The sequence below is a fragment of the Carassius gibelio genome, chromosome A10 (assembly GCF_023724105.1).
Source record: "Carassius gibelio isolate Cgi1373 ecotype wild population from Czech Republic chromosome A10, carGib1.2-hapl.c, whole genome shotgun sequence".
Lineage (NCBI taxonomy): Eukaryota > Metazoa > Chordata > Actinopteri > Cypriniformes > Cyprinidae > Carassius > Carassius gibelio.
The window spans coordinates 8009537-8023123 of NC_068380.1; the positions used below are offsets into that span (position 1 = coordinate 8009537).

General features: G+C 36.7%; 1 protein-coding gene across 8 annotated transcripts in view; it reads right to left on the reverse strand.

Annotated features, from left to right (window-relative positions):
• Positions 1–13587, reverse strand: part of LOC128021021 (pleckstrin homology-like domain family B member 2) — a 97797-nt gene that overhangs the window by 68499 nt on the left and 15711 nt on the right. For 2 of the 8 annotated variants that reach the window (XM_052607885.1, XM_052607888.1), the window contains 15 exons: positions 12378–13339; positions 11589–11921; positions 9558–9692; positions 8847–8984; positions 7508–7663; positions 7318–7428; positions 7012–7101; positions 6755–6901; positions 6508–6607; positions 5580–5772; positions 4960–5041; positions 4754–4870; positions 3390–3609; positions 2546–2631; positions 550–2432 (listed from right to left, as the gene is read on the reverse strand). In XM_052607885.1, the coding sequence (XP_052463845.1) occupies positions 2292–2432; positions 2546–2631; positions 3390–3609; positions 4754–4870; positions 4960–5041; positions 5580–5772; positions 6508–6607; positions 6755–6901; positions 7012–7101; positions 7318–7428; positions 7508–7663; positions 8847–8984; positions 9558–9692; positions 11589–11921; positions 12378–13339 (3011 nt within the window). In that variant the 3' untranslated portion in view covers positions 550–2291. Of the gene's footprint in view, positions 1–549; positions 2433–2545; positions 2632–3389; positions 3610–4753; positions 4871–4959; positions 5042–5579; positions 5773–6507; positions 6608–6724; positions 6902–7011; positions 7102–7317; positions 7429–7507; positions 7664–8846; positions 8985–9557; positions 9693–11588; positions 11922–12377; positions 13340–13587 lie in introns of those variants that run through there. The other 6 variants (XR_008185459.1, XM_052607883.1, XR_008185458.1 and 3 more) reach the window with 6 other exon arrangements.

The following is a 13587-nucleotide window of genomic DNA, read 5'->3' on the forward strand; positions in this document are numbered from 1 at the left end:
TCTGTTAGGAGATGTTTGGCTAATTATCCATGCACCACTGAAAAAAATGTCGCTATGGCAACCTCACTAGGTCAGCCAATGGGAGGCCGTGAAGAGGAGGGGTGTGGTGAGGAGGCAAGGAGTTCTAATGCACTCTCACATTACACACGCAACAATTTATCTTTCCATAATGTTAAAATGAACTATAGTATGTAGCATGTGTATAAAACTATGTAGAATATGCGACAGATGGGCTTTATTGAACATTATGGCTTAAATTAATTAAATGAATCACACTTGATCACGTTTCTGAGTAAACGGGAGGTGAGAGGCAGGCTGTATGTCTCATTTTGCAGCCATGTTCTGTAGTTATTCATCATAATTAACAATATGTATATATATATTTGTTGTATGTATATATTTGTTTATATATATAAACAAACATTCAGCTTAAAGCCAAGGTTATTTATACATTTTCGCAATACAGACAAATGAAAGAAAAATTTATTTGCTTTAATCATACATATGATTTTATTATGGTTCACATTTTAAATGAGATATAAAACATGCTTACAATAAAAAATATAGCTTTTATTGAAAAACGATGAATGGTTTAAAAAAATACTGATAAACGCTGAATATAAAAGATACATTTTATACAAGTACATATATTATTGTGATCTATATAATGCTTTGCTGTGCTTATCTTGTAATGTGCTGTATTATATTTACTGAAAGAAAGCTGAGAAAACACCTCTAAAAAACTGTTTAGTCTCAAAGTGCACATCAGCATTGATCTAATGGCTGGCAAATGAAAATTACTTCATTTCATTACAAGATTTGGAAGTATTTGCCAGAAAAGATGCCCTGTGATTTAAGTGGGACTGAATGACAGGACTCCACAAAAGATGCAAGACAATTTGGTCTGTAAAGATCAGTGGTTCTTAACTGATGTGATGGCACGGAAAAAACAATGCATATAAAATGCAACTACTCTTAAAACTGCACATCATTTGGATGGTAAAACTAATAGGCGTGGATATGTTAAAAAAGGAGGAAAAACACTTTCTGTATCATTTCTTTTTGACGTCAAATGCTGTGTCTCTGAAAATCTGGTTCCTGAAGCAAAACCACTTAAGAACCACTGAACTACACAACAACTGCATTTCTTCATATTTATATCACTTATTCATATAATTTCTGTATTATTATTACTCTAAATTAAATTATAGTGATTCCTACTTAAAAAAATATCAGGCACACAATAAGTTCAGGCATGCATATAGATTTGTTCAGTGATAACAAAACTAAACTTTTAACATATTTCAACTTAAGGGTCAAATGCGATTCTTGCAGTGAATACATTCTGTAATCATTTCAGTATCATTGAAAGTAAAACCCTGTGCTGGTCAAGTGCATTAAAACAAACAATAGAGAAATCAATGATTCTAATCCAAAACCTTATGAAAATAAGCATTTGTGCTAAATTATTAAGAGCCTCCTCTATTGAAGATGGCATCTTATGTGACAGCTGTCAGTTATTACATTCATGTCATGTTGAAACAGTTTCAGCTCGTCTTTGGAGCGAAATTCTTCCTTCTGGAATGTTCCTGAGCATCGGGGGGCACAATCGGTCAATACAAAATAACCACAGTCCGTTTGAGTCAATCTACAAGTCTTATAGCTAAATATATAGCCATTCATCAGATATTGACAAATGTAAGGCACTTGGTAAATGAGGGAATAATATAAATTGGTCAGAGATACAAAGGTCAATTAAGAATAACAGCAAAAAACATTACATGAAAAAACATTATTAAATTCATGTTTAGTACTGCTGGTTTTAAAAAATATTACCGAACAATACCCTGATGTTTGTTAGAGTCTGTATGGCACACAAGGAACACATTGTTTTTGGCATTTTGTCACAAACAGTAAATCGTTGAGGTATATTCAGCTCAATTAGGAGTTGGCACGTTTGTGAAATGTGAAGAACAGTGACTGATTTCTTATTTATAGCTGTTCCAAGTCTCACCGCGGAAGTGAACAAAACAGGGCGAAAAATTCAAGAGTTAGTACCTTTGAAGCTGCCTCTGTAAACTCAGGACAGGATGCAGTGGGTAAACTTTCCAAACTAGGTCGTGGATGACTTCAAAATGTACAGTCGACGCTCTCGTCGCAATCAGTACTGATAAAAGAGAATCATATAAGTGTAACCTCTTCAGAACAGTGGACATGGAAAATGAGCCCATTATCAGGCCCAAGTGTGAAGGTCACTTTGGCCTTGTTAAATGTTGTTTGTTAAATGTCTCTCACACCAGGAAATGCGTATATCCCTCCGCTCCAGTGATGATAACGTCCATCCAGATTCTCATGGCCTCTGGGGAAGGAGCCACCATGTAATAAACCCGTTCATGTGTCTTCACGCTGAATGTCAGGGAAGGGTTTGGGCTCTGACGCAACATAAGGAAACATGATTAATGCAAGGAAAATACTGATACCCTTTTCAAAAAATCAGTATAGCTATGTATAGTAGGTGATCGAAAGGTTTCCAGCTGCAACTTACCTTGTGTGCGTTCTTTAGGTGGTCGTAATAGACTTCTTCAATGGCTTGGAAATAGATAACACCCTTCATCTTCGTCTCATGTTTATCTAGAGAAAAATTAATCTAGTCATGTTTTTTTTAAAAGAGCGTGTGGTTTAACCTTTATTAGCCTGTATTATTACTGCATTATAATAATTCAATTTAACAAAGGTTAAACTAAATATTTTATAAGTATAAAAATATAACCGTGCAAAATAAAAGTAGTGTGTAACAGAAAAGATCAAATCTTTGTGTGATAAATCTGGTTTGTTTTCTTTCCTGTGAGGTTGGTGAAGGGCACAGCTCAGTTTTGCCCCCTTGTGGTATAAACTAGTTTCACAGCTAATTTATTTTGCTTAATAATAGACTTCTTTAGTTAATAATGCAAGTTTACGTTTCACTGTCCAAATTTCATTTAGGTGTTACGCAAATTAAATAACTGATCAATTAATTAAAACAAATATGTTAAACAAATAAAATAAATATATTTTCTTTATACTTTATTTTAAGGTGTTTTTAGTATAATTTGTACTGTAATTATACAAATAACTTCTGAGTAATATTAATTAACATGTAGTTAATTGAGGGTTAGGTTTAGATTCAATTTATTGTAATTAACCAGCATAGTAAGTACATGTACATTTATAACGTAAAAAATAAATTGTTACCAAAATGGCTGATATTCAGTATTCTGTTTTATATTGCAAATGTTTGACAGTATAAAAATCACAATTCTTTCAAATCAAAGATTTTTTTTATTTTTTTTTTACTTTTGTCTGATTAGTGTTTATTAGAAATTAAATTAGTTAAAATTCAGTGTAATTACCAGCATAGTATGCCAGCTTCCTTCGATTGCGGTCAAAGACGAACCAGCGCTTCTTCCAGGTTTTGATTTTCCCACCCATTTTGACCAAGAACCCCCTGCAGGTCTTCTCAGTGATGGCCAGGTGAAAACAAGCCTCAGGATGGTGACCCGCAGCCTCGATGTGACCTCTCAGGTCAAAGTCATCCTTTCTCACTGGGAGGTATCGTGTCAACGGACGAGACTAGACACACAAACAGCAAATATCTAATTAGGTCTTAAAAATTAGTGAGTGTTTCTGTGAAAATACATGCATACATGTTTTTAAAGAGTGAGTGAAGGAAACGTATCAACTAGTCACATTTTGTGTTAGAATTTTACAGATTAGATCAGAGGCAGAAATGCACCCATATTTATAGACTGATCAAATTAAAACTATCAGCTATAAACTTCTAATGTTGTCTAATGTGTTCTAATGTCCGTTATACTGCTTCTGTTTATTTTATCTCATCATTATTTCTACTACTATTAATTAATATTAGATTTTTAGCGTTTTATAGGATCTTCAACTTTTCCTGCTCAACATATCATCTATAAATATGCATGACAAAAAAAACAGAACAGAACAGAACAGATGCAAAATACAGGCTTAGTCTGTAAAAAAAAAAAATTCGAAAAACCATCTGACAATGATGATGTCAAAAAGTTAAGGCAGGGGCTATTTGCACTAAGTGTAAATATTAATTAGATGAATGTTGTCTTTTGTAATATTGACTAGCCGAATCACACGTTGGTGGGTGAAGTTAGTGTAAATAGCCTTTGACGGGCTATTTGCACTCAGTGTAAATACACACTCAGAAAAGTTAATTTTCAATCCTATATACGTCTGATATTATATATATATATATATATATATATATATATATATATATATATATATATATATATATATATATATATATATATATATATATATATATATATATAATAAGATTTAGTTTCTTTAAAGAAATATTTTTTTAAATTTTTTTTTTTGTGAAGAAAATTTGCCCTTGAAGAAAGCAAGATTAATTTAAAAAAGACAAACATACTTGTGAGCTTCTATGATGCATCATTTATAATTAAATTGTATCAAAAATAATTTTAAAAAGTATGTTTCAAAGTTTAGAAGTACAAATATTAGAATTGAAAATTGTTATATTAGAATTATTTATTTGCAGTCTTATTGTTTATTCATTGTGGCTGCCTTAAAAGAAATTCTTATGAGTAAATCTGTTTATCTATAATTAAGAGTTTTACGATGAATCTTCCTCTCCTCTGCTTCTTTTCTCTATGTATCTCTGTTCTCCCTCTTTCACTTGAACTCTATAAGTCTCTCAGAGCTTCACCTCTCTCTCCACTAGTTTCTGTCGTCGGTTTGTCTCTTCCTGCAGTCTCCTCTCCAATTCCTCCCTCCTTCTCCTCTCGTCTTCCAGAGCCTGTCTGCGCAGCTCCATCTCTCGCTCCTGCAGAGAAGAAAGAACAGTCCTGTTTTCGTGCATCTGTATATTGGTATTTTTGTAATAATCATGCAGATTGAGAGAAACTGATGTACCCTGTGCTCCAGCAGTCTGTTCTTCTCAGCTTGAGCTTCTCTTAGCATGCGCTCCATCTCCTCTATCTTTGCTGTGCTGGCACTGTACCGACCACACACACGCACACTTTTGTGAGACAGTGTGTTTTGCTTAGATTTTCAGGTCTTAAAAAGATTTTAGTGGTATATTTCACATAAAAATGATGTATTACGAGTTAAAACCAGAGAATTAAAACCCTCATGTGTTCCAAAGCATCTTCAGCTTCAGCTACTTGCAGCGACCTTGGAATGCAATAAAAATTCTACAGACAGGAAGTGTCCCGGTTACTTAAAGGCAGACTCTTGTCTATACAGCATCCTTATAAACAGTAATAAATACATCTAAACTCTTGCAAAGCACAAAATACAGATATACACACTCATTTAATATAATTTTAATGGCAATGTTATGCTAAAGTTTGTTAATAAAGCTGCCTTTAAATCGTTACTGTTTACTATGCTTTAAATTATTTGCTTATTTTACAAAAAAAAAAAAACTTAGGTTTCCAACAAATATCTTTAACATGGACAAGCTAAACCCAAAATAAAAACTCTGAATCAGAACAGACCCATCGTGATCTTGATCAAAGTCCTGGTCTCACCTTGAGATGTTGTCTGGTGAACAGGCGGAAATGCTGGTCTCCAGGCTTTCTGTGCTGTCCACACTCATTGTGTCAAAGTTGTGTCCGTTATCCATGTAGTGGAACGGCTCCAGGAAGACGTTTGTCTCAGAAACAGTCCTATTTGACATCTCATTCATTCTATGCCTCTCGTCATTAAAAAACAGCTGACCTGCTGCAAGAAAAATCGGGAGGGAAAAGTAATCAAATGAAAAATAAATGTATTTCTGTAGAGTTCTGCACACTTAGGATTAAATTACACTTTAAAATATATTCAAACAGAAAAGAGTTATTGTAAATGTTCTACTTTTACTGCATTTTTTATCAAATAAATGCAGCCTTGGGGAACAAAAGAGACTTTTAGAAAAATAAAAATCTTAATTATTCAAACCTTTTGACTGGTAAATAAATGTGGTTGCTTGGCTGTTTTTTTTTTTTTTTTAGACAAAGACCTAACAGACCAGTGTTTCTCAACTGGTTGGTCATGTTCCAAAAGTGGGTCAAACCAGTTGAGAAGTGCTGAAATAGACTATCTTCAAGTCCATTTTCTGATCCCTGAAATAGTATTTTTTCACACATTTCAAATCACTTAGAAATGTCAAACAGAACTGGCTCCATCAATACACTGCACCGGTATAAGTTATCTTCTTTTAATAGATTTCAATTATTTTGTATTATATTTTTGTATACATACAATAATATAAATAAAACGTCAGGCAGACACAAAACAAAACTCAGTTATACAAACTGAGTGTGTAGTGAAAAAGTAACATAAAAAATAGATTATACATATTTTTTTATGGTTATAAATGTAACTAATACAAATAAATATACTGAAAAGATTTCAGAAATATGATTATTTATTTGCTTTAAACTTTGTAGACCTGCAGAACTGATGAATCAGTGTTACCCTTGAGCAGGCGGCGGGTGTCCAGGTCACGGGAGGTGACAGACAGAGTGCGGGGGAGCACACTACCACAGCTGGAGCTTTGAGACAGTGGCATATGGGGCTACAGGGTTAAGAATATAGAGCAAAAGAGACTGTTTAAACCTCTCTTCCACAAAACAAAACAATGCACACTGAAAATTTTTATGTAAATTTATCTTTTAAAGATGGTATTAAATACTTTTCCTATGTGACGTTTCTGTTGTCTGACCTTGGGAGACAGACTGCGATTAAGGGCAGAGTTGAAGGTCCCAGTGCTCTGCCTCTCTCTTTTACGGGACATCCCGCTGTCACCCAACAGAACCCCGCCCTCTTTCCTGCCATTGCTCCGCCTTCTCTCTTCCAGAGAGCGAAAGTGCTGGAACATTCAAAAGGACAGATAAAATGATCATCTTACAATATTGAAAATCCTTGTTTGTCATAACTGAGCATAGTTTCTTCTTGACTCATAGAAACAGTTTGTGTTACCTGCTTCATGGACATAGGGTTGAGAGGAAAAGCTTGACCACCTGTCAGCTCAGAGTACTTCCTTTCCAGAGATGCAAGGTTCTCCCGTTCCTGAAAAGAAATGATCGCAAGAGACTATTCAGAAATGAACAAATCTTTCTGCACATGTACATTATGTATGAATATTTTGTCAAAATTGATTTTGTTTTGAAAAGTTTTCAGTATGGCAGTAGGGTCTAAATATTTCTCACAGTCATTGTGTGTATATATTGTATATTATACTTATATAAACATGTATATAAAGACATTCTGGGTAAATATACTCACCCTTTGTAGCATATAAATGAGGTTGCTCTTCTCCTTCAAGAAGTTCTCCTTTTCCCGCTGTGCCTGCTGGGTAATCTGGGTAGATTGCTTCTTCAGGGTAAGCAGTCTCTCCTATAATATGGAGACAGTTTTTATGTGCAGAAGGAAATATTCTTATAAAAAGCTCTTTGTCCACACACAAACAGTCCACCTTGCGAGTGACGACAGATCTCTGATATTCTGCGATCTCTCTGAGGAGTTGCTGCGTCTGTGTCTCCTTCTCTTCATCTTGACGGCTCTCTTTTTCCAGCTGCTGAAACGCCAAATCTTCGAAATGCTTCGTTTCTGCTTCCAAAGCTTCAGTGTCCTACCAAAAAAATAAAAAAACACTCAGCATGAGGCAATAGATTACCTCTTTTTATATCATGATGCAACTCCAATCTTGACTAAACTGAACAATCAGCAATAATTCACAGGATTGTGCTAAACAGCAAACAGACAAAAGGTTGAATTTGGTATTTGGAAACTTTGGTATGTTAAAAGGCACAGAGAAGAAAGGCTTACCAACAAGAACAAATGGTATTTCCAAAGCTGTTGCAGAGAGGAAAAAACACAACAGCAAGTGTTTGTGAGAGTCAGACAGCAGAATAGTTGGTGGACACAGGTTCGAGGGAGAGCACGGTAACTGACTGACCCTGGAATTCTGACTCTGGAGCTGCTCCTTCAGTGCTTCAGGACAGGTGTCCAACTGGATCTTCTGCTCTGAGATCAGCTCAGCTAGCCTCTCTACTCTAACTCTCTCAGCCTCCAACAAGGCTTTGTCCTACAGCACACGGGCCGACACAGGGACACGTACGGATGATGGACACATACAGAGCACACAGTGGTGAGATGGGCACAAATAGAACAGACAAAGAAATAGAGAAATGCAAGTTTGGGTTAAAGCAAAGAAGAGGTAAACTGGAAAAAAGGTAGGTAGATGTGTTGTCAGTGAGTGACATTCACTAATAATGGAGAACAAGTTTCCTTCTGTCTAAATTTTAAAGGAACAGTTCACCCCAAAAAATTCTATGTACTCACCTCAAGCCATCTAAGATGTAGATCCAGATTTGAATAAATTAAGCATTATATCACCTATTCACCAATGGTTTTCTCCAGCTTTTTGCTTCATGAGATGAGCTGGAGTCATGTGGATAATTGTGATGTTTTTAGCAGATGTTTGGGCTCTCATTCTGACGGTACCCATTCACTGCAGAGGATCCTTTGATGAGCGAATGATGCAATGCTACATTTCTCCAAATATGTTCAGATGAAGAAACAAACTCATCTACACATTGGATGGCATAGGTGACTAAATTGGATTTTTTTTGGGTGAACTACTCCTTCAAGTGTAAACTTGTTTCTAAATCATGATAACTGTGTGGAACTGTTCACATTTACATACAGTTAATGAATGAGACCCCCTTGTTTGCCTTTTTGGAGGCACTAAACTTTGTCCTGAAGCTTTGATATACTATTTTGAATCTTTTACATTGCCACCTGATGTTTACCTGAGTTTGATTCTTTTGAGCATTTTTCTCCATGCTGGCCATTTTTTCATTGAGCTGCTCCAGCATTTCTTTATCGCTCCGTAGCTGAGCCACTTCTGCCTCCTGCTCCCCGTCTAATAGAGCTCTCTCCACCTCCATCTAATCACAGATTCAAATGTTTATTGACTCTAGCTTCATTGCACAACTAAAACTACTGAAAAAACTTTTTTGGAAATGTAAATAAAGGAAAAAAATATATAGAGAAATGTAGAAATGTGTCTTTGACAACTAACTGAAATAAATGAGTTTGATTTGAAGTACTAAAATTACTGAAACTGAAATTAAAATAAATGAAAGCTATAAAGAAAAAAAATACAAAAATCCCACAACAAAATGACTAAAACTTAAAATTAAAATAAAAAAAGCTAATTCAAAACATTAATACATACTATAGTAGTTTATAATTAATACTAAAATAATATTGCAGAATAAAAGTATTATTAAGAGTATAATATAAAGAGTCAATCTGTAATAGTTATTTACTGGCAGACATACATTTACATAAAAGCATTTCTCAAATGCTTTTAATCGAATCGGCTTGTGATTTCTGGGAATCGAGCCCATGAGTTTGGCGATGCTAGCGCCACGCACTAATGTTTGAGCTACAGGAATGCATACTTTACATGATACCTCACTTAAAACACATAAGCTTCTCATTCAAAGAACACACACCTCTCTGATAGACTCGTCCATCTGTGTGTCTAAATCTTTGATCTTCTGTTCAACTTCCTCAATGTTGTTAAGCACCTGAATTCTCTCCTCTTCGATACGTGTCACCTCCTTTCTCAGCTGCATGTCTTCAGACCCCTGTTAAAAAGTAAAAAAATGGTTTCAGTCCTAGTTGATGACTGGGATGATTATTCGACCATACGTACAATTTTAGAAATGTAGATGAACTCCTGAATCATTCATTAGTCTCATATCGTCACATCACCTCTCCTTGATTGATTTAACAGTTGCAAGCATATAATTACAATTATGTAATGATCTAACTTAGAAAAGTTGGATTAAACATTCAGAAACAGTCACTGAGTCCTGAGATTGAACTCTTAAAGGAATATCCAGCTCCTCATGACAGCTCTTTATGGATCGTAAACTTTGCCGGTTCTGAGGCCACAAGGTTTCCAGTGACAGCGCAGAGGAATGTAGCTGAGCAACAGATGCCAGACTACAGAGCCGCCACTGTCTGATAATGGCATCTAATCTCCATGCGTTTGACATTTACCAGAAATATCCAACAGCGGATGGGCCTGTGCATATGTTTAAAATCAAACTGTGATTAACAATAGCAAAATGAGTGTCACATGAGAGTTTATTAAGAAATGTTGCTTAATTAAGAGAAATGATATGCAGATCAGCATTCTTTCCTTGAATTTACATGTATCTTTCCAACAATTACTGTCATGTGTGTCTTGAGCACACACATGCATAGCAAATCCTCGGGGAATAGAGTCATTTCTTGTTCCTCTCCTCTTGCTGGAGAGGAAATAACTGCCCTTCTCTCCTGAGCAAATTTACTAAACTCAAACACACCATTATTATAGGTATTCGTTATTCAATGAATAATGACTCTTCCACAGAGTCCAACACCCACAATTAAGCAGGAATTGACACATTATGTGCTTTAATTGCAGACAGAATCTGTTTTAAAACTCATTTCGATGTCTGACTGCAAAGAGTGCAAGGTCAGCATTTTAAAAGGTCACAGTTCACTCTGTCGTGCTGTTTAGAAACAGACAGGTTAGGTATAAAGACTCCACAGCATTCCCAAACTGTTTTGCATAGTTAAGATTCCTGAGGACTGCATACTTTCCACTGCATCATTAGTTTAATCTGGGATATTACACAACTGGAGACTGCTTTAGATTTGAACACATTGTACATGATGGAATATATAGTAAAAACAAATATAATTGTGACAAGAAATAACTATGTAAACTGAAAATGAAATTAATAGTAGAGTGAATCTCATAAAGAATTGACTAATCAAATGCTACTATTAAAAAAGCATTACTGTATAGTAGGTTAATAGATTTTTTAAATATTCTTTTATAATAATGAGCATTAACTAACTGCACAACAAATAAGATTCTATAAATATAATTTAAATATATAAATGTATTTTACATTTATTAGAAACAGATCTAGATTTAAATTTCGAATCTAAATCTAATATACTCATTACAATATACTTAATTATCCCAGAATTAATTTTTTTTTAATATATATTTTTATTATACAATATGTACTTTAATTAATTCAGCATCTATTAAATTTGGTACATCACAAACTACAAATTATGTAATTATACCTTACACAATCATGTTATATAATCAATAATATATCATTGACTGAATATATCAATCAGTACAGTAATATATCATTGACAGACCAGAAAGGAACAATATCGTTGGAATCTCTTGCAAAATTATTCTTTTTTAGCTAATGAATGATAAAAAAACATTGACAGCCAATCAGAATAAATCCTGCTTTAAAGAGCTCGAGCAATGAATGTGACAGATGACTAAACTGCAGAAAGCACTTATAATAAATACACTAATATAATTATCGCTATGGTTATCTTTAAAGTCACAGTTCTTGGTGTGAATGGGCCTTAATAGTAGATGCAACATGTTGGAAAATTAAAAGCCCATTTCTGTATTCAGGAAGATGTGAACAGAAAGATTCGGCGCAGTGTCTCACCTTGCTGCGGAGGTGTGGAGAGGGTGAGGTGACTGAGCTCCGCAGACTAGTGGTGGGTGACTGGGGCCTGGTCTCCCTGTGTCCGCTGAGTCTGCGCTGTCTCTGGGTCAGGATCTCTCCACGGTCCTTACCCAGAAACCCGCTGTGCAGAGACACTGCTGCAGAGTCTGAGAACACTGATTCGTCATCAGACACCTGCAGCTTCTCCAGCTCTCGGTTGATCTTCTGCAGGTCCGATACAGCTGAGACACCCGAGTCGGTCTCCACCCGGCCAAGTTCAGACTGACCCAGCTCAGAGCACAGGCACAGAATAGTCTCAAGACGCTGCCGTTCCTAGAGTAGAACGATAAATGATCATCACTGACAATATGGAAATAAAAACTGGAAATGATGCAAAATAAATAATATGAAGATAATGTAGTTTGTAAAATGCAAAATAGAAATATTTTATAGTAGTTTTAGGCTTAATAATATTATAAACCAAACTGTCTGACTCAATAATCTAGAGTTAATGTTTTAAATATTAGATTTTACATGAAACACATTGTTTAGATTTGTATAATAGATGCCTCTTTAGCAGTGGTTTGTGGGATTTGGCCCTGTGGAATTGAACTAATTTAGCTGCACACAAACAAACACACACAAATACTGCACACACCCCTGCGGTCAGATCAGATGGTTTGACTACAGATGCACTGCTTTAGCACAGTTATCATGTGATCTTCTAAAGGGAACTTTTCAAGTTCTCATAAAGGTACAAGTGTACAATTGTTTCTCTGGGTGACTTACCAGTCTTTCCACCTGCTGTTCTCGTAGTCTTTCATCTCTTTGTCTCTGATGATAATCTCGGAGCTCTTCTTTTCCACTGAGAGAACTGATACTGCCCGTCCTCGGCCCCATGCCGGGCCCCAGGCCTCCTTTACCAAATGACAGCCGTCTCTCTCCTACGTCTAGATCTAAACATGGGGCAGAGCCCACTGAACAGAGGCTGGCCCGGCGAGAACTGCTGGTCATATTGGCTGTCACGGTCACATCTGGAGGTTTCTCCGAGAACGGAAGGCTGCGGCGTGGTTTGGTGGTACGTAGGGGTGGCAAAGACAGCACTGGAGCGTCTCCTCGATACAACCTGGGCAAAGAGCGACTATGTCCCCCCAGGCCATTCAGAGAGCAGGTGGAGTATTTCCTTTGGCGGAGTGATGGCTCAACGGTGGACTCCCCATCTCTTGTTAGCAATCTGCGGCCCAAGCGAGGGCTGGAGGGCATGCTGGCCGCCCCGCTTGGACCTCGGCGAGATGAAGGAAGAGCATCGGTCATGTAGGAGGAAGAAGAGCCGTTCCACATATAAAGAAGTGAGTTGGTAGTGTTGGGATGTCGCCCTTCCGAAGGGAGGCAAAGCAACAAGTTGTCCTGCGACTGGTGTCGGGTGCGGGTTTGAGGAGGGACTGGACTTATGGCCCGCTCTGAGTTGTGAGGCGATGGTGGCATACTTAAGCTGCTGGAGGGTGAATAAGGGGCAGGGACTCGTATAGAAATAGGTGGACGGTCCTGTAGATAGGATGATGCCGACTGGGGACTAGGAGGTGGTGACAAAGTGAGGTAACCGCGGTCTCCTGTGGCCTTTAAACTGGCCTCCAGAGCGGACTTCCTGCGCTGCAAGCTCTCCATCAACTCCTGAAGCTCCACCTTGGAGCGTGTGCCACGAACACTGGATCCAGCCAATGTGCCGCCATTGGAATGAAACTTTGTTGTATCTGTATTTTACAAAAAAAAGTTAATTTATTCCTGTGACAATTCAAACCCAACACTCAAATAATAATTTACATTTATGCATTTAGCAGATGCATTTATCCCAATCAACTTACAGTGCATTCAGGCTATACATTTTACCAGTATGTGTGCCCTGGCAATCAAACCCACAACCTTTAGTACTGCTAACGCAATGCTCTACCACTGAGCCACAGGAACACTTCAATCACACCAAACTTCATTTTGTGACCTC